Source organism: Sus scrofa, chromosome 2 (assembly GCF_054392235.1).
Source record: "Sus scrofa isolate SSC_HxYL_T2T_F1_AM1 chromosome 2, Sscrofa_HxYL_maternal_Yorkshire_Landrace_v2.0, whole genome shotgun sequence".
Taxonomy (NCBI): Eukaryota; Metazoa; Chordata; class Mammalia; order Artiodactyla; family Suidae; genus Sus; species Sus scrofa.
Window position 1 is genome coordinate 4,184,024 of NC_139384.1, and position 18,025 is coordinate 4,202,048.

At 58.7% G+C, this 18,025-nt stretch overlaps 1 protein-coding gene across 27 annotated transcripts in view; it reads right to left on the reverse strand.

Moving 5' to 3' along the window:
* The window catches only part of IGHMBP2 (immunoglobulin mu DNA binding protein 2), a 31,576-nt gene that overhangs the window by 12,876 nt on the left and 675 nt on the right, over positions 1 to 18,025 (reverse strand). For 6 of the 27 annotated variants that reach the window (XR_014836743.1, XR_014836740.1, XR_014836741.1 and 3 more), the window contains exons 2-13: positions 16,747 to 16,916; positions 13,422 to 13,605; positions 13,143 to 13,240; positions 11,167 to 11,330; positions 9,852 to 10,052; positions 8,875 to 9,022; positions 4,920 to 5,094; positions 3,746 to 3,928; positions 3,412 to 3,530; positions 2,495 to 2,589; positions 1,502 to 1,625; positions 145 to 990 (exon numbers count right to left, since the gene is read on the reverse strand). Coding sequence is in view for 2 of the 27 variants with exons in the window: in XM_085010502.1 (XP_084866628.1) it covers positions 145 to 990; positions 1,502 to 1,625; positions 2,495 to 2,589; positions 3,412 to 3,530; positions 3,746 to 3,928; positions 4,920 to 5,094; positions 8,875 to 9,022; positions 9,852 to 10,052; positions 11,167 to 11,330; positions 13,143 to 13,240; positions 13,422 to 13,605; positions 16,747 to 16,916 (2,507 nt within the window). In the remaining 25 variants the exon portion in view is untranslated. Of the gene's footprint in view, positions 1 to 144; positions 991 to 1,501; positions 1,977 to 2,494; positions 2,590 to 3,411; positions 3,531 to 3,745; positions 3,929 to 4,919; positions 5,095 to 8,874; positions 9,023 to 9,851; positions 10,053 to 11,166; positions 11,394 to 13,142; positions 13,241 to 13,421; positions 13,606 to 16,746; positions 16,917 to 18,025 lie in introns of all 27 variants that reach the window. The other 21 variants (XR_014836751.1, XR_014836750.1, XR_014836749.1 and 18 more) reach the window with 5 other exon arrangements.

An 18,025-nucleotide genomic window follows, 5' to 3' on the forward strand; every position in this document is an offset into this window, starting at 1 on the left:
TCGGGGAGCCCAGACCACACACATTAGAAACAAGGCACAGAGCGCACTGCCGATTCCGCTCCAGGGTAGGAGGCAGGACTTGAATGGGCCAAGCCCAGGGATAAGGGGACACCAGGCCTATGTTCTGCTGAGTCGAAGACTTACCTTTCGCTTCTTTCTTCTTCTTTTCTGGGAACTTGCGTGGCTTGGAGCCCGCAGCCTGTGGCCCCTCCCTGGCCTGCTGCTCCTGCCGGCTCCTCGCCCTCTGCAGTCTCTCGAGGTGCAGCACCTTCAGGTCCAGCTGGTTCTGGCTGCTCTGCACCCCGACGGGGGCCTCTGTGTGTGCGGGGCTGGGGGGCTCTGGACAGAGAGGGGCTTTGCTGCCGGCCTCCGCCGGGGGTGGCGGGGCCGCAGGGGCTGGCGGGGCCCTCTTGCTCACGGTGATGAAGCGCTCCCTGCCCTCCCCAGCACTGTCGTGCCTCAGCCCGAGCTCCTCTGCCATCTGATGGACCCGCAGCCTGTCATGCGAGTTCAGGGAGGCGGGAAACGCCAACTGCGTTTTCTCGCTGGACACAAACTCCACTATCGTGGCCCTCAAGTGATCTGCGCCGTCTCGGCTCCCAGCTCCCTGCGGGCGGCCTCCGCTGAGGCTGGGCTGAGGCGGGGCCTCAGAGTCGGAGGGCGTCCCGCCCGGCTTCTTGCAGCCTGGCCTGGCCCCTGCGGGCTGCCTGCTCCCGGGAGCTCTCCTGGCTGGCGGGGCAGAGCCCTGGGCTTTTGCACCGGCCCGGCTATGGCCCTGGGAGCCCTCGTGGGAGTAGTTTTCGGGGACGAGGTCGTCGAGATACTCAAAGGCCGTGCGCACCTCCCCGTGCTCGGCGAAGTAGGCCACCAGGGTCTTCAGGAAGGTGTGGTTGCTGACGGTGCGGGAATCACAGACCACGGCCACGTGGCGCCGTGCGCGGGTGACGGCGACATTAATGCGCCGGTCCTCGGCGAGGAAGCCCACCTCGCCTAAGATAAACCAGGATGAGTGGGGAGCAGACAGAGACAAAGGAGCAAGAAGGCAGCCACCCCCATCAGCAGCCGTCACCCGAGAGGGACCACTCGGCTCCATCACCTCCCGCAGCCCAGGGGTCCCGGGCGCAGACCCCGCCCAGCACTGCTGCCGAGGACGGCTCCTCGGCCTGTTCTGGGATGGTTCAAAGGTGGATGCAGACACCTCCGCCCTCAGCCCAGACCCAGGGGACAGCCCGGGGCCCCGGCTGCAGCCCAGACACCAGGAGAGTGAGGGACGTGGGTCCATTCCCCACCCAGACTCCACTCGTCCTGCCAGCCGGGGCTCAGGCACCTCCTGGGACCCCCCGTGCCGTGCGCGCGCCCTGCCGGTTCCCAAGCGGTGACCCCTGGAGCCCTTGTCATGCCCTCAGAGGGCAGAGACCACGTGCAACCGCCCAGCACGGCCCTGGCAGCCCCCCAGGCCTCACTTCCGCGCTTCCGGAGGACCCCGCCGGGCGCTACGCACCTTTCCGGTTGGATCGGACGAAGGACAGGATCACGGCCTCCTTCTCTCGGCCCTGGAAGCCGTCCACCGACTTAATCTCAAGCTCGGGGTGCCTCTGCGCCAGGCTCTGTCTGAGCAGGTCCACCTGAAACACCAAGCGAGGCCCCCCTGGCGCCCCAGCCCTGGACACCTGCCCTCCACTCTGCTGAGGCCTGGCCCGCGGAGCCGCCAGGGCCCAGGAAGCCCCGCCGGAGCCTCAGGAGTGATGGCTTCGGAGAGCCGTCCCTCCCACAGGCCTGCTCGTGACAGATGCGGCCGAGGGGACGCCAGCACCGACATCCCCCATTTCCTCGGGCTCATGACAGCCGGCGCCTCCGATGCCGCCACGCAGGGGGCGCGAGACCAGATGGCAACAGGGCCACGGGCCTCACGATGCTCTGAAGCAGGTGGCGTTTCCCACCAAAGGAGACGGCTTTGCTCCATAAGCACACGGGCACTAGGAGGGGAGACGGGAGAAAGCGGGCGGGGTGGGGGAGCGGACGTCTGTGGCTCCCGCTGGCCCCCGACCCACACCCTCTCCAGCAGCACCCCGACCTCCCCCAGCCGCCTCCAGGGATGGGTGAGGACCCCCACCGGCCGCAGCCCCCGAGCCAGGCCAGTGAGACCCACAGCTGAGACCCCCGCGGGAATCGCCACAAGGGCCAGGCTGCTCCCGGGACGCCTGTGAAGGGCGATCGGCCAAAACTGCCCGGCTCCCGGGAACAGCCTGAAGTCGAAGCTGGCACAGGGGTCCCGGGGAGCACCCAGACTGGGGCGGGGGATGCTCCTCGAGGGAGACAGACGGACAGACGGACAGATGCGCTTGCGGATGTCCTCTGAGCCCTGGGCGCTGTCGTGTCGTGGTCAATGCCGCTGTGCAGTTCTGGTCACTACAGTTCACGAGTTACCCTTTCCCTGCAGCCACTCTGGGCTGGAAGGTGACACGACCCACACAGAGAGACGGGGCCCCCGCACCTGCAGGTTGTACGGTGTGATGACGGCAACGTCGCCGGCTGGGACCCCCGCGTCCACCAGGGCCTGCACGTGCAGACCGACGAGGCGCACTTCACCTGCGGGACGCGAAGGGGTCCTCAGCACGAGGGACACTCTCGGCGCCACCGGGCGCCACCGCCTGGTGTTTGTGCCCGTTCCTGTCCCCTGGGACGGGAGGACCCTAACCGTGTGAGGCTGCCCTGGGAGTGACGACCTGAGTGAGGGCTGCGGACCCAGCCCACCAAGCGCAGGACGCCCCTTCCGGAAGCGCCCTTTCTCAGCGGAGGTATGGCCATGCGCCCCCTTTACCGGCGACCCCGTGAGCAAGGCCTCATCCAAGGCCAGGCCAGGCGGCACCGGGCTGCCTAATCCAGAACAAGAACAGGAAACGCTGGAGTTCCCATTGTGGCTCAATGGGTTAGGAACCCGACCAGTATCCATGAGGACACATGTTCGATCCCTGGCCTCACTCAGTGGGTTAAGGCTCTGTCATTGCCGCAAGCTGTGGTGTACACTGCAGACACGGCTGCGATCTGGTGTTGCTGTGGCTGTGGGGTAGGCCAGTGGCTACAGCTCCAATTTGACCCCTAGCCTGGGAACCTCCACATGCCACGGCTGCAGCCCTAAAAAGCAAAAAAAAAAGAAGAACCAGAGACGCTGCCCGGGGCCACCCTCTCCTGTGAATCGGTGCCATCTGGTCTGCCCGTGGAGAACAACAACGGCCTGACCTCCGAGGCCAGTGGCTCAGCCCCGCCCCCACTCCCAGGGATGCTCACACCCCCCTCCCCTCCCTTCCCTCGGCTCCCCTCTCAAGTGGGCAACTTGGAGGGGCTTCTCTTTGGAAGAGGCGCTCAGGGTCCGCTCAGATGAGAAGGTGGGCCCCTCCCCAGCCCGCTCACCAGGGTTCCCTTTGGACTGCTCGTCCTCCTCTTCCAGTTCAAAGAGCCCGCAGCCGGCCGTGTCCACCAGCAGCAGGGGGATGCCTGTCTCCTCGGTGGCAGCCACTCCTGGGAGATCCCTGCACACGGCCGGAGATAGAGCACGTAGGGCTGCAGAGCAGTGCTGGGGTCCAAGAGGCCCCACCTCCCGCCCGCCAGCAGTGGCTCTTCCCACAGGCAGCCCGAGGGACCTCTGACCAGGGAAGCCCAAGCCAGCTCTCCAGGGCGAGGCCACCCTGCTGTCCAGAAACCCACCCCCAGGTCTTCGGGGACAGCAGGGGGCGCTGTCACTCACCGCAGGAGGTGCCCGGCCACGGAAGCGTGGGCCGTGAGCCGCCCGTGGTACAGGGCCTCCGAGGCCCACTGCGCGATGGCCCGATGCATGCGGTACTGCACGGTCAGCATGCGCAGCACCCCCGCGCCGCGCTCCTCAACCAGGCGCTCCATCAGGCTGAGGGCCAGCCCCGCTAGCGCCGCCCTGTGGCCGGGGAGGAACCGGGAAGGGGGCCTGAGTCCCGGGGCCAGGGCAAGGCAATGCCCGACCCCGCAAGCTCCCCGTCCCCCACTCTGGCCGCAAATGGGACACCTGCGACCAGGGACCCCACGTGACCAAGGGGACTTGGCAGACGGGGTGAAGCTGAGGGGCAGAGCAGGGGGATGACCCCGGGTGATCCAGGGCCCCCCAGATGACAGGGGCCTCCGAGGAGGGAGGCAGGAGGTCAGGGTTGGAAAGGAGCTGGGTCTGGGCCCCAAGGTCAGGAGTAGGGGCTGCAGAAGCCGGGAAAGGCGGGGAGTGGGTTCTCCCGCGGCCCCCAGAAGGAACCGGCCCCGCCCACGCCTGGACCTCCACCCCCGAGACTGCGGAGTGGCTTTAGCCTTGCAGGACTCTGCGGGCAGAGACCCTGGTAACTGGCCACGGCAGCGACAGAACCCGCCATGATTATTTTACAAGGTCCACGGGCTCCAGCCAGGCGCTAAGCCAGACACCCTACACCGACAAACCTGCTCAGGCCCCACCAAACCCGAGGCGGACACGGCCAGGCCTCCCACGGCCCGCCCGAGAACAGTGACACCCAGGGAGGCTGCCCAGGCCGCCCAGAGGTGGAGCGCCAACACGGACACCCTCCAGGCGGCCTCCTGTGAGCGGCCAGCACCTCCCGGGCTGCCTCGCAGATGAAGACCACAGCAGGGCCGCGGACCCAGGGGTGGAGGGGCCGCAGACCCAGGGACCCCCAGCACGACCCCCGCCATGTTCTCCCCCAGATCACCCCACTTTCTCCAGGGGTGCAATCCAGCCCCGGGGCACGGTGTCCACACACAGGCTTTCTGGGGGACAAAGCCATCGGGCCTCCTCGGCCGGGCTTGCCACACATCCAGGGCCTCTGGGTGAGCCCGGGGCTTTGGGCTGGACGTCCGGGGAGAGACAGGGGGCGGGGGGGGGGTGGCAGTGGGTGGCAGCAGGGTCTTACTTGTGCGAGATGATGGTGGGGGGCAGCTGTTTGTGGTCCCCGGCCAGGATGCACTTCCTGGCCTTCAGCAGCGGGACCCAGCAGCTGGCTTCCAGGGCCTGGGCGCACTCGTCAATGACCACCACGTCGAAGTAGCCGTCGGGCAGCAACTTCAGGGGCCCGTCCGAAGAAGCACCTGGTTGCAAGGGGAAGCGTGAGCCCTTTCAGAGACGCTGGCTGTGTCGCACCAATAGAGACACGAGAGACGAGCCACTGTCCCGTCTAGTCCTGCCCTCGGGCTGTGCCCACTGCGTCTGCATCCTGGACTCCACGGGGGAACGACATTCGAGAACTCACAGTTCCACCCGCTTGCGTTTAAGTGCAAGGGGTCTGTGTCCCCGTCACGGGCCACTCCGATGTCTCCATCACCAAAATCAATCACCTCTCGGGGCTAGGACCCCAAATCCTTGGAAGGTGGGCATATGTCTAGATATTACTTCTGCACTGTTTTTCTGAATTTAGAATTTAATGAATTTCCTCCTTAGGTGTTTTCTTGGACACACAGAACAATGAACTGCTGAGCATTCCCCCAGGGAACCCCCTGCATCTGACAAAACCACTGCGGTTCCTCCTTCCTGGAACACACAGCCACCCAGAAGAACGAGGTCCAGTCTGAGCGAGACCTGGGCGCCCCCTCAACACCCGCAAACAGCAGGGGCCTTGGGCAGGCCACTCCCCCGCCCCACTCCTCGGCCACAAACGTGGGCAACGCCTGGACCTCCCGGGCCTGGTGTGATAACCGCACGCTGACACAGCACCTGTGTGTCCAGCAGCACGTTGCTTCAGGACGAGGGTAAAAGTGCCGTCTGCACACCAGGAAACACCTAAGTGCCTGCTACAAGGCGGCACTGGGGTTTTTTTCTTGCTTTTTAGGGCCACACATGCAGCATATGGAGGTTGCCAGGCTAGGGGTCGAATTGGAGCTGCAGCTGCCAGTCTACGCCACAGCCACCCCCACATGGGATCTGAGCCACATCTGCGACCTACGCCACAGCTCACGGCAACTGGAATTCCAAGAAGGCAGGGCTTAATAAATCCTATACGTGTTAGTTCTTGCCCTTTTCCCAATTAATCACACTAAAATACATACACATACAGTATATATACATGCGCATGTGTGTGTGTAGATACGCACGTGTGTAATACGTGTGCACATGTGCAGAGACTCATATTACAATCTGTGTATAAATATAAGATACTAAATTATGACTAAGACCCATATCTTGCTAAGTTTCCTGAGCCTGACTTTTCAGAGATGGCCGGAGAGTGTGTGTAAGAGGCAGACCTTAGACCAGCTTTGGATGACGAACAGATGTGTTCAGACCATGGAAGCGACTCGCGGGGCACTGGAACCCCTCGCAGGGATCGCATTCTGGCTTCCCAGGCCAGCGGGAGGGACCTCACGCCCCCGAGCGGACCGTGCGGGAAGGTTGGAGCGGGGCCGTGAGTCCCGGCAAGTGCTGTATTTAAAGGCGGTCGGCGAAGGGTGTCAGCAGACAGGGCAGGGTAAGGACCCCTGAGAATCCTCTCCACCTCCACAGCAATGAGAACATCGGCAAAACCGTCCAAACCGACTTTTTCAAAACTCTAGAGATTAACCAAAGGCCTGCAACAACCCAGGTGAATCTCCTCCCCCAAATGGCTAAATCTGGGCAGGAAAAGCAGGCTTGGAGGTGTTCCCCCATACCAGCACTGCTCCCTGCTCCCCGGAGGCCCTGAACCCAGGGCCTGCCATCACAGCAAGAACCAGCACCTGCCCCGCGAGGGACAGAACTCCTCAGAAGCCCTGTCCCCAGAGAACGTCGCAGTCACACCTGCCTGCTGGTTCCCTGGCAGGTCCCACCTGCAAGCCGGCCCCACCTGCAAGGGCCTGGCTCGGGGCTTGCCCAGTGCAACAGCCCTTTCCCCACTGGTACGAGTGGAAAACAGCCAGAGGCCACAGATGCACGCCACGCTCTTGAGGCCATGGATAAGAGCTGGAACAAACCAGAGGGACCAAAAGCTTGAGAGGAAAAGCTGGGGAATGAGACGCCCCTGGGGCCTTGAAAGCTCTGATCCGTGGCCGGGAATCCAGAGGCCACACTCCTGTAAACCCGAGGAAGCCCTGGACACTCACCCCGCTCACCTTTCCAGGCTCTGTGCCAGATGGAAGAGAAGGCTGAGATGCAAGCCACCTGGCTGAGCACCCAAAGCATGCCCCAGCACACAGAGCGCCCCGCGACAAAGACTGGGAGACTCCCCAGTCCAGGGACCACAAGGCCTCTGTCCAATCACTGCCTGACCTCGAAGCTAACTGGGCAGGGCTGCAGGCTTCACAGACGCAGCACCGAAAATCACTGCACAAACAACAAGGAACAGCAACAAACCCTGGGAGAGAGAGAACCTGACCTCCAGCGTCTCCACACGTCCTTTAAAATATTCACTTTCCCACCAGAGTTCCCACCGTGGCTCAGCAAGCAACAAACCCGACTAAGGATCCATGAGGACATGGGTTTGATCCCTGGCCATGCTCAATGAGTTAAGGATCTGGTGTTGCTGCGGCTGTGGTGCAGGCCAGCAGCTGTAGCTCTGATTCAACCCCTAGCCTGGGAACCTCCATATGCCGAGGGTGTGGCCCTAAAAAGCAAAAAAGAAAGAGAGAAAGAAATGATAAAAAGATACCTGGAAAATCCCCAAATGTTTGGAAAAAAATAACACACCTCTAAGCCATCCTGGGTTAAGAGAGAGATGAAAAGGGAACGAGGCCATATTTCACAGCGAATGAAAACGAAAGCTCAGCACGTCCAAACCGGCCAGAAGCCACAAAAGCGGTACAGGGGAAACACCCAGCACTAAACGCCAATGGCATAAAGACCACACGGCTCCAACCAAAATAAATCAGTGACCTCAGCTCCCACCTTAGAAAAAGAAACTGGGGAGTTCCCATTGTGGCTCAGTGGTTAACGAATCCGACCAGGAACCATGAGGTGGCGGGTTCAATCCCTGGCCTTGCTCAGTGGGTTAAGGATCCAGCGTTGCCGTGAGCTGTGGTGTAGGTCGCAGACGCAGCTCGGATCCCGTGCTGCTGTGGCTGTGGTGTTAGACAGGTGCCTATAGCTCTGATTAGACCCCTAGCCTGGGAATTTCCATATGCAGAGGGTGTGGCCCTAAAAAGACCAAAAAAAAAAAAAAAAAAAAAAAAGAAACTGAAGACCAAATTAAACCCAAATGAACAGAAAGAGGAAAATTAACAGGAACCAAGGTCAACATCAATAAAAAAGAAAACAGACAAATAACAGAGAAAACCAGCAAAAACAAAAGCTGGTTCTCTGAGGAGACCAATGAAAGTAATAAACCTCCTTCCAGAAGGCCAGAAAAAAAAAGGGTTTACAAGTTACCAATATCAGGGACAACAGAGGTGACCCTGTTACAGATGCCCTAAATATTTTTTAAAATAACAAGAGAATATTAAGAACACCTTTATGCCTCTCAATTTAACAACTTAGATGAAATGAACACGTTCCTTGAAAGACATAACTCACTCAAGAAGAGACAAGAGGACGAGTTCCCTGGTGGCTCAGCAGGTTAAGGACCCAGTGTTATCACTGTTGTGGCTCTGGTCACGGCTGTGGCACAGGTTTGATCCCTGGCCCAAGAACTTCCGCATGCCCCGGGTGCAGCCAGAAACAAGCAGGAGATGGGGAGACGAGGGAGGAGGAGGAGGAGGCGGAGATGAGCTGGGCATCCTACATCAAGTAAAGAAACTGAACTTGCAGTTGGGAGCTTCCCTGGAGTTAGAAAACGCCAGGCCCGGAAGGGCGTCACTGGTGGGTTCTCCCCAGCTGGAAAGACAATTCTACGCAGCTCTTCCAGAACCGCAGAGGGCAGCCCCCCAGCGCTCGGTGCGGCCAGAGGAGGGGAGGCCCAGCGCCCTCACCTGCGTTTGTGGCGAGGACCACGCGGGCCGCCGTGAGGCTCTCGAGCATGGCCGCTTCCTCCCTCTCCTTCAGCTCCTTCCTTAGCAGCTTGATTTCATCTCGAAAATGACTCTTCTCTCTCTTATCCTGGGTCTTTTTGGTTTTCCCCTAGAGAGAAGAGCAGAGAAAACGCAACTGACTCAATTCTGTGCTCACTTAGCTCCTTTCAGCTCACAAAGCGCTTCCGTCACGGTCAGCTGGTCCACGTCCATCAGTCCCTTAGAGGCACTAAAAAGTCAAAAGCCTTCCTTGAAGGGGCAACAGATCCACACAGATGACGCCGAGTGGCCTTAGAGCCCGTCTCCTGCGCAGGGGGAGGAAGTGTAGGTCCTCAGGGAACCACCAACTCAGCCGAGACCAGAGGTGGCAGTCCAGCCCCGCCCTGCCCAGGCACCGGACACCCTCTCGGGGCAGAAGAGCACCTGCTCCCGCCGGGATTGGGGTTTCAGCAACTTCTACAAAACCAGGCTGGGTTTCTCCCACTCTTCCACCTTTGCCAAAAGATTGAAATATCTTCTTCAGCCCCGAAATGTCTACCTAGACCCTGACTCCCTCCATGCTCAAAGACACGTGACCCTTCCTTACTTGTGGTTTCTGCTTGAGAGAGACTGCAGATCAGAAAACCAGACACAGGAGTTCCCACCGTGGCGCAGCGGTATCAAGCCCAACTAGCATCCGTGAGGACACAGTTCCATCCCTGGCCTTGCTCAGGGGGTTAAGGATCTGATGCTGCCGTGAGCTGGGGTGTAGGTCCCACACACAGCTCGGATCTGGCGTGGCTGTGGCTGTGGTGTCGGCTGGCAGCTGCAGCTCTGACTCAACCCCTAGCCTGGGAACTTCCACAGGCCGTGGGTGTGGTCCTAAAAGGACAAAAGGCGAAGAAAGAAAAAACCCAGAACACCACAGGCAGAGCGGACGCCAGCCGAGAGCCACTCACGAGGACCTGGTCGATGTCCCTCCTGATGTCCGCCACGACCTGGGCGCCGTCACTCCGCGCCAGGACCGCGTCCAGGGAGTGCTGCTGGATGGACTCCAGGAGCCGGGCTGGGTGCCCCAGGCGCACGATCCTCTGCTTCCACCGGGCCAGACGCTCCACCAGGTTGTCCACGGCGACGTTGGAGGGTGCGCAGCACAGGACCTGGGGAGGCACGGCTCTGACTGGTTGAGAAGTGATTTTTCATGAAATCACTCAAGCTGATGTTAAAGCGAACAGCAAATCTCAAAGAAAGGAGGGCAGGCGCTCCCGCTGTGGCGCATGGGCCTGGCAGTGTCTCTGCAGCGACGGAAGGCAGATTCGATCCCCGTGTCGCCACAGCTCAGTGTGGGTCACAACGGAGGCTGCAATCTGATCCCTGGCCTCCACACACCGAGGGGAGGGCAAAAAAAAAATGCGAGTTCCCGTCGTGGCTCAGGGGTTAGCGAATCCCACTAGGAATCATGAGGCTGCGGGTTTGATCCCTGGCCTCGCTCAGTGGGTTAAGGATGTGGCATTGCCATGAGCTGTGGTGTAGGTGGCAGACGTGGCTCAGATCCCACGTTGCCACGGCTGTGGTGTAGGCCGGCAGCTACAGCTCCGATTGGACCCCTAGCCTGGGAACCTCCATATGGTGCAGGCGCAGACCCCCACCAAAAAAATAAGTGAGTAGTAATATATGATATTCTGTTCCCCATCTGCAGAGACTAGTAACTGCAGTCTGCACGACTAACCTCTGGTTTTTTTTTGTCTTTGTCTTTTTTTTTCAGGCCTGCTCCCGCGGCATATGGAGGTTCCCAGGCTAGGGGTTGAATCGGAGCTGCAGCTGCTGGCCCCCACCACAGCCATGGCAACTCAGGATCCGAGCTGCGTCTGCAACCTACACCACATCTCATAGCAACACCAGATCCTTAACCCACGGAGCGAGGCCAGGGATGGAATCTGCGTCCTCATGGATGCTGGTCAGATTCATTTCTGAGCCACGACAGGAACTCCCAGACCCTCGGGTTAACTGAAGCTCGCCCCTCTCCCTCAACCGGCCACAGGGCCTCCTCCTGAAACGCATGGCAGGCCCTAGTTGCCTGCACACATGACAGGACCTGCACAGAGCACGTGTGCCAAGCAGGTGTTACTGGTGAACAGTGACCCAGCCCAGCGCTCGGTCAGTAAGTGCTTGGGGACGCCAACCAAGCTCAGTGCAGGCTGAGGCCCCCGAGTGCCTGAGAATGTGGCAAAGCCTGGTGACGGGTGCTGGGGGGACACAGTGCCCACTGCCCACCTTGGAGCCCTGTTTCACAGCTTGCAGAATGATTTCGACCACGGTGGTGGTTTTCCCAGTGCCAGGAGGCCCGTGGATGATGGCGAGTTCCTTCTGGGACAGCGCGAACAGGACCGCTTCCTTCTGGGAGGCATCCAGGGCGGTGTTGTAGAAGGTCAGCGGGGCTGCGGGACAGGCAACAGTTAGGCTCCAGCTCCCAGGCGCCCAGCCGCCCCCTCGCACCTGTGCTGATGGAAAGAAACAGGAGATGTCACAGGCGAACGCTGGCCCTCCCCGGGTCAGCCCGTCCACACAGGACCACAGTCTGCTCGGCTCTCAAAAGACATCGCCAGGAATGGAATCTGCGGCCGGGCCCCCGCCCCACACTCGGGCCCCGTGGCTCCCTGCTGCACTGCCCCAGAGCCGAACGGGTTTGCAGTCAACTCGCGCTCCAGAATACCCGACTTCCGTGAGGTTAATGTTTCTCGGAACGAACTTGTTCCTCCCACAGTATCCCTTTCCGAGTGAGGGCCCGTAAGTGACAAAAACAAACGACAGAAAAGAACTGCCAGCAGACCCAGGACTGCACCTCTGCCCCGACTCGCCCCCGTCAAGGCAAGCATCTGCGCCGTGCACTCTGCGCTCTGCCGGCAGGGCCGCCGCGCCCAGCTCCGTCCACAGCCTCCGGCACACGGCGCCGCAGCAGGGACGGGCACGCGCTTACAGGCACCTGTGCCAACCTGGCTGTGCAGGAGGGGCCCAGACTTGGAAAGAGCCAGGGAGCAGAGGTCCCGAGTCCATCCACGCTGCGTGCCTCCTCCCCGAGATGCGGCCACGGCGCACATTCACGGCGGCCTCGCCGTCCGTATTTGGGAGAAGTAAAATGTGGCTGAAAGGTGAGTGCTTGCGGCATCTGAGAAAGTGCACAGCCACCCGAGCTTAGAGCCAACGCACCAGCACAGGGGTGACATGAAAGCGTGTGGGACGGCCTTAGTTTTAGAAGGACGGAGCGGTGCTGTAAAAACAGACAAACGCCGGCGTCTAGAGAAGGTTCAAGACGCACAGCTGCTCCGACACGATAGACGCCTCTCAAAATGAGCTTCTCCAAGACACTGAAGGAGACGAGAAAATACACAGATCCCCGTGAGAGAAAAGAACAGGGTGTGTGGGTGTGGGTGTGTGTGTGTGTGTGTGTGTGTGTGTGTGCGCATGGGGGGTAAAGGACACACACAGTTCTAGGCGGGTGTGGAAAAACTAGAACACGCCCACATATCATAGAGACGAACTCTATGTGGCAGGTTTTGGAGGCATTTCTTACCCTCGTTGACACACTGTTTTTTCCAAAAGTCCTGCGACTAACCCAGATCACTCTTACAATTAAAAATTAGCTGCCCCTGGAGTTCCCTTTGTGGCACAGTGGAAATGAATCTGACTAGTAACCGCGAGGATTCGGGTTCGATCCCTGGCCTTGCTCGGTGGGTCGGGGATCTACTGTTGCCGTGAGCTGCGGTGTAGGTGGCAGATGCGGCTCAGATCCTGCGTTGCTGTGGCTGTGGTGGGGGCCAGCAGCTGCAGCTCTGATTCGACCCCTAGCCTGGGAACCTCCATATGCTGCGGGCACGGCCCTAAAAACCCAAAAAAAAAAAAAAAAAAGCTACCTCCGATCTGAAGGATACTGAGAAAATAAGTGCATGTAGAACAGAGACTTTTCAAACCAAACAAATAATTCTACCAAGCATAAAGGATGATCAGCTATTGTTTTCACAGGGCACTGAGCTAGAAGAAATATCCTTACACTTCACGATAAAATACTTAGGTATATTAGAAAGAGTATTATTTTGGAAAAAATGGCATGAGCTACTCCTTCTTCGGAGAGGGCGCGAAGGCAGATTTCTTCCCACTGCACATTCTCAAACTCTTGAGCGGCGGCCGGGCACAGGGTTCTCCACACTCCCTGTGGTGAGTTCAACGGGAAGGGGAGACTCGTCCGCGCTTACGGATGTCACTGGCAGGACTGGGGGCCGACGCGCCGAAGAGGACCTCGATGAGCGCGCTCGCGGGGCCGGAGTGATACTTCTGCAGGGTGGTCAGCGCCCTGCCGAGGGACGAAACCGAAATTAGGGGCCTCGTGAAAACCCGCACGGACCCAGCGGCCGAGCCCCCCGGCAGCGCTGCCGCCCGCGCCCCCCGGGAGGGGCCCTGGGCGGAGTCCGAACCGCGGCCCGGCCCTCTCCTGCCCGCAGGAGGGGCTGTGAGCGCCAGGCCCGCACACTCACTTTTTCAGTCGCTTATAAGTGACATCATTGGCAAGTTTTAAGAGTCGGTAGGAACGCTCTCGGTCCAAACTCAACTGGAAATCATGGGACGCGTCCAAGGCCACCGTGACCAGCTTCTGGGTGATGCGGGTCAGGACCCCCGTGGCCAGCTGACTGTCCTCGTCATACAGGCCCACGATGTCGCCTGCAGAAACAGAGCCCAGGGACATAAACACGCAACAGCGTTAAATGTGAATGACCTCACATAGCAAAGGCCAGCATCTCTCCAACATCCTATCTGCTACTTTCAGAAAGGAAAAGCAGTAGCACCGATTTCAACAGAACACGGGGGAGCTGCATCTGCAACATGAAAAAGTCCCCAGGCCAGGATCAAACCCACACCATAGCAGCGACCTGAGCCACAACAGTTCAGATCCTGAACCAACAGCCCACCAGGGAACTGCGCAGAAAAACAATTTCATATTTTTAACTAACATCATATATGACACTTTACGGGAGATGAACGAACTGCTTAAAACAAACAGGACAGCGTCCGTGCTGTCTGTGCCAGGTGCGGTTAAGCACTGGTCTGTATCAGGAACGAAATGCTGCCCACCGTGGGGGAGGAAAGGAACTAATACAAAACCCACTGCAGTGCCCAGGATGGGAGGAGATGAAGCATGCAGAGGGTGGGAGGGACGAGGTGCCATTTCTTTCTTTTTTAATTTAATTTTTTTTTTTTTTTTGTATTTTTGTTGTTGTTGCTGTTGTCTTTTAAGGCTGCACCTGCAGCATATGGAAGTTTCCAGGCTAGAGGTCAAACTGGAGCTACAGCTGCCGGCCTACACCACAGCCACAGCAATGCTGGATCTGAGCTGCATCTGAGCTGCATCTGCGACCTACACCACAGCTCACAGCAATGCCAGACCCTTAACACACTGAGCGAGGCCAGGGATCAGACCTGCATCCTCATGGACACCGTCAGGTTCATTGCCGCAGAGCCACAACGGGAGCTTCCGAGGTGCCATTGCAGAGCAGGTGGGAAGGACCTCTGGGGGTGACAGGTGAGCAGGGTGGGCTCTGAATGAAGTGAGGGCACAAGCCCATCCAGGGAGGACTTTCCAGGCAGAGACAGAGCACTGAGGGAGGAGGGGCAGCGGGGGGTCTCCCCACTCGGGGGCCTCCAGTTCCTGGGATACAGCTGAGGGGTGATTCACCCACCACCAGGCAAGCCTGAGGGGCTTCCCGACACCAGGACGGAGCATACGACCCACCCGAGTGTGTCAGGGCTTCACGTGCCCCCTGCCAGCGACAGGCTCGGGGCTGCGCGGGGAATAGTCAGAGCCCCCGGGGCACAGTGGGACTTTTGCTTGGAGGCCCGCACTTTCCACCTGGAGAGGACACAGGGGCTGGAGCTGCTGCCACGTGGCACCTGAGAAGGAAGCCAACCCAGGAGAGGGCAGGGTCAAGGCACAGACAGAGACCAGTCGGGTGCCACCTCCAATCACACAGCCACGCGCCCTTCCCGTCCTGGCCAGCATGGCCTGGGGTTTCTGCCACCTAAATACAGACAATCCCGAACAAACAAGGATCCACGCCGAGATGCAGCTGGGGCTGCCCATATACTTGCAGCCCATTTATTCCGAGTCAAAGTAGGTGCCGCACGTAACCAGGCACCAGGCAAGGTGTCAGGCCACCGAGCTAACAGCTCATCCTGAATGTTTTCTGTCTCCCTCCCCAGCTCTTCAAGACAACGAGCAGAGGCGGCCCTGCTCCCGGGGCCGAGGTGTGATTCTGTGCAGGGGGCCTGGGTAAGCTGAGCGCAAAGGACCCCGTTCTGACCACGACCTCCCCACCCGCTGCCCTGAGCAGGACCCCACATTTCACAATTTACATCTCCAAGCTACTGAGCCCCAAAACTGCTCCTCGGGACATGCAAAACTGACCACTCCACCTACACTGGACCAGTAGCTAGAGCAACACATCAAATTTTCAGCTCCATCCTTTTCCGCATAAACACTGCCTTCCTCTAACTTCCTATTTATCAACTGGTTGTTAACCTGTCCCAGCATTCACTCCACAACTCTTACTAAATGGAAATAATATTTTTCCTTTGGTTTTCAGAGTTTACAAGCGCCCTGCACGTACTTTCAGTCCCGCCCGTTTGATCCTGATGGCAAGGCGGAAAGGCAGGGCTATAACCCCGAGGCCCAGTCTGCAGAGGACTAGCTACTAACTCTCGGCCACTGAGCAGCAAAGAGTAAGATCTGACTCCGACCAGCAGCTTCCCCTCCTCCCATGTGCCTCCAAATCCAGGCAGTGTTCCTACAACGGCGGGGCCAGAGCCTAGAAATCGGAATACGAAGTCAACAAACTGTCACCACCAGGACAAGACAGAGAGACTTCCGGTGAAAGCACAGTGTCTGGCGGGGCTGCTCTTTCCAGGCTTGCTGGTCTGATGGAAAACACACGCCCAGGGGTGTGCGCTCAAGATGCTGCTTCTGGAGTTCCCGTCGTGGCGCAGTGGTTAAGAACCTGACCAGGATCCGTGAGGACGCAGGTTTGACCCCCGGCCTCGATCAACGGGTTAAGGATCTGGCATTGCTGTGGCTGTGGTGTAGGTTGCAGACGCGGCTTGGATCTGGTGTGGCTGTGGCTGTGGCGTAGGCCAGTGGCTACCGCTCCAATTAGACCCCTAGTCTGGGAACCTCCATATGCTGCAGGTGTGGCCCTAAAAAGACAAAAAAAAAAAAAAAAAAAAAAAAAAGCTTCTTCTAAATGCCCCCCCCCCCTTCCCAGCAGGGTTGCCACAAGTGTAGCCCAGGTACACGTGGCACCAGGACGGTCTGGGAACACACGCCTACACACACCGACCCATCGGACCAGGACTTGTTCAACAGGAGCACGTTAGGCACGTGTGATTTGACATTTCACATGTACAGCCGGCAGCACAGTCAGAACAGAAAAGCAATGGGCGAAGTGATTTCAGCAATATTCTACTTAGGCCAATATATGAAAATATCATTTTAAGACAGCAGTCAAAGAAATTACTCTTGACATTCTAAGTTTTTTGTACAGAATCTTCAAAGTCTGGGGTGTATCTGACACGTGCAGCAGCATTGAGCCATATTTCAAGTGTCCAATAACCCCATGTGGCTGGTAGCTGCCAGTCTGAACAGCGCTGGTCTAGACAACAAAAAGCCTCTTAACTGCTGAATTTCTAGGCAGGAGCCCTCCAACGAATGCAAGGCTTTATCCGCCACCTGGTCACGTGTGACACAGGCCTTACAACTCGCATCTGAAGACAGCAGCAGTCAGTGAACACCTAGGTTGAAAGCGCACAGACCTGACGTAAAGCTGTTACTGGGAAGCACAGCTGCCGACGCGCACCTCCTGGGCTCGAAGGTGACCAGCAGCCGCCCGTAGAGCCCGGTCCGCTGGCTGGAGACCTGCAGCTTCAGCAAACAGACGCCTCGGCTCTGGAGTTCTTTCAGAGAGACGTTTTCCTGCCAGGACCTAGGAGACACCCGATGCTGAAACATCAGTATTTATACGTTATTTTACTTCCAACCGTGCAGAAGGAACAGAGGGTGGTCTGTGCATGGGCACCAAATATGACCAGGAAGACGCCAAACCCACCCCTTCTCACACCTGCTCCTCCTATAGCCCTTCTCCCAGTGTCCCCAGACAGAACCTTTGCTCACCGCCTCTCCTCTCACTCCCCAAATCCCAGGTCCTGTGTGTCCCTGAGTCCGACCAGGCCTCTTGTTTGTATCCTGAATCCTCCTCTGTCTCCCACCATCACCGCCACAGCCCTGGTGCAAGCCTACCTCGCTGACCATCTGGACTAAACTGAGCCTAACTGTCTTACCTCTCAGTTCTCCCCAGCCGGTCACCAGTGGGTACCATCCAAGGGAGCCTCCGAAAATGCAAATCTCTTTACCTCCCTGACCTGCTTAAGGGCCCGGAGGCCCATCCTCCGCACAAGAACAGAACAGGAGCTTCTCCGCAAGACGCTTCGCCATCTGAGCCCGTCCATCTTCCCGCGGCACTTACTCTGCACTCGTGACTGTCCTGAGCACTTGACTTTCAGGGCCCGGAACTCCCACCTCACTCTTCTGCTCTGCTGTGAGGACCACCTCATTTTGTGCATGAGACACCGAAAGCTGCAAAGTCACTCGGCCCAAACCGATGGAGCCGAGATCCTTCTGAGGCCGACAGGACTGCAAACACTCCTCACCCTCAAGACCAAAAAGCTCTAAAAGGAACCCTGTCCACTCGTGCGGTGCAAGGGTTGAGTTCGAAATCTGGAATCAGCCTGCCTGAACCTCAAATCCTGGCTCTTCCTGTGTTCCCCTGGGCAAATGACTCAACCCCTCTGTCTCAGCCTCCTTCGACATAAAACAGGAATCACGGGAATCTACCGCGCAGAGTTGACATGAGGTTTCAGGTCCGTCCGGTGCTTTCACAGCCCTCGGTAAAGTTCCAGTCCTACAGAAACAAGCCCAGCTCTCTCACAGCTCCCTCCCTGGCCTGCAGGGCTGCCGGCTCTCCCCACATCTCTTGCAGGAATCTCCTCCCCTGCTTCCACTGTAACCCCTATTTTTCTGCAGGCCATGCTCAGA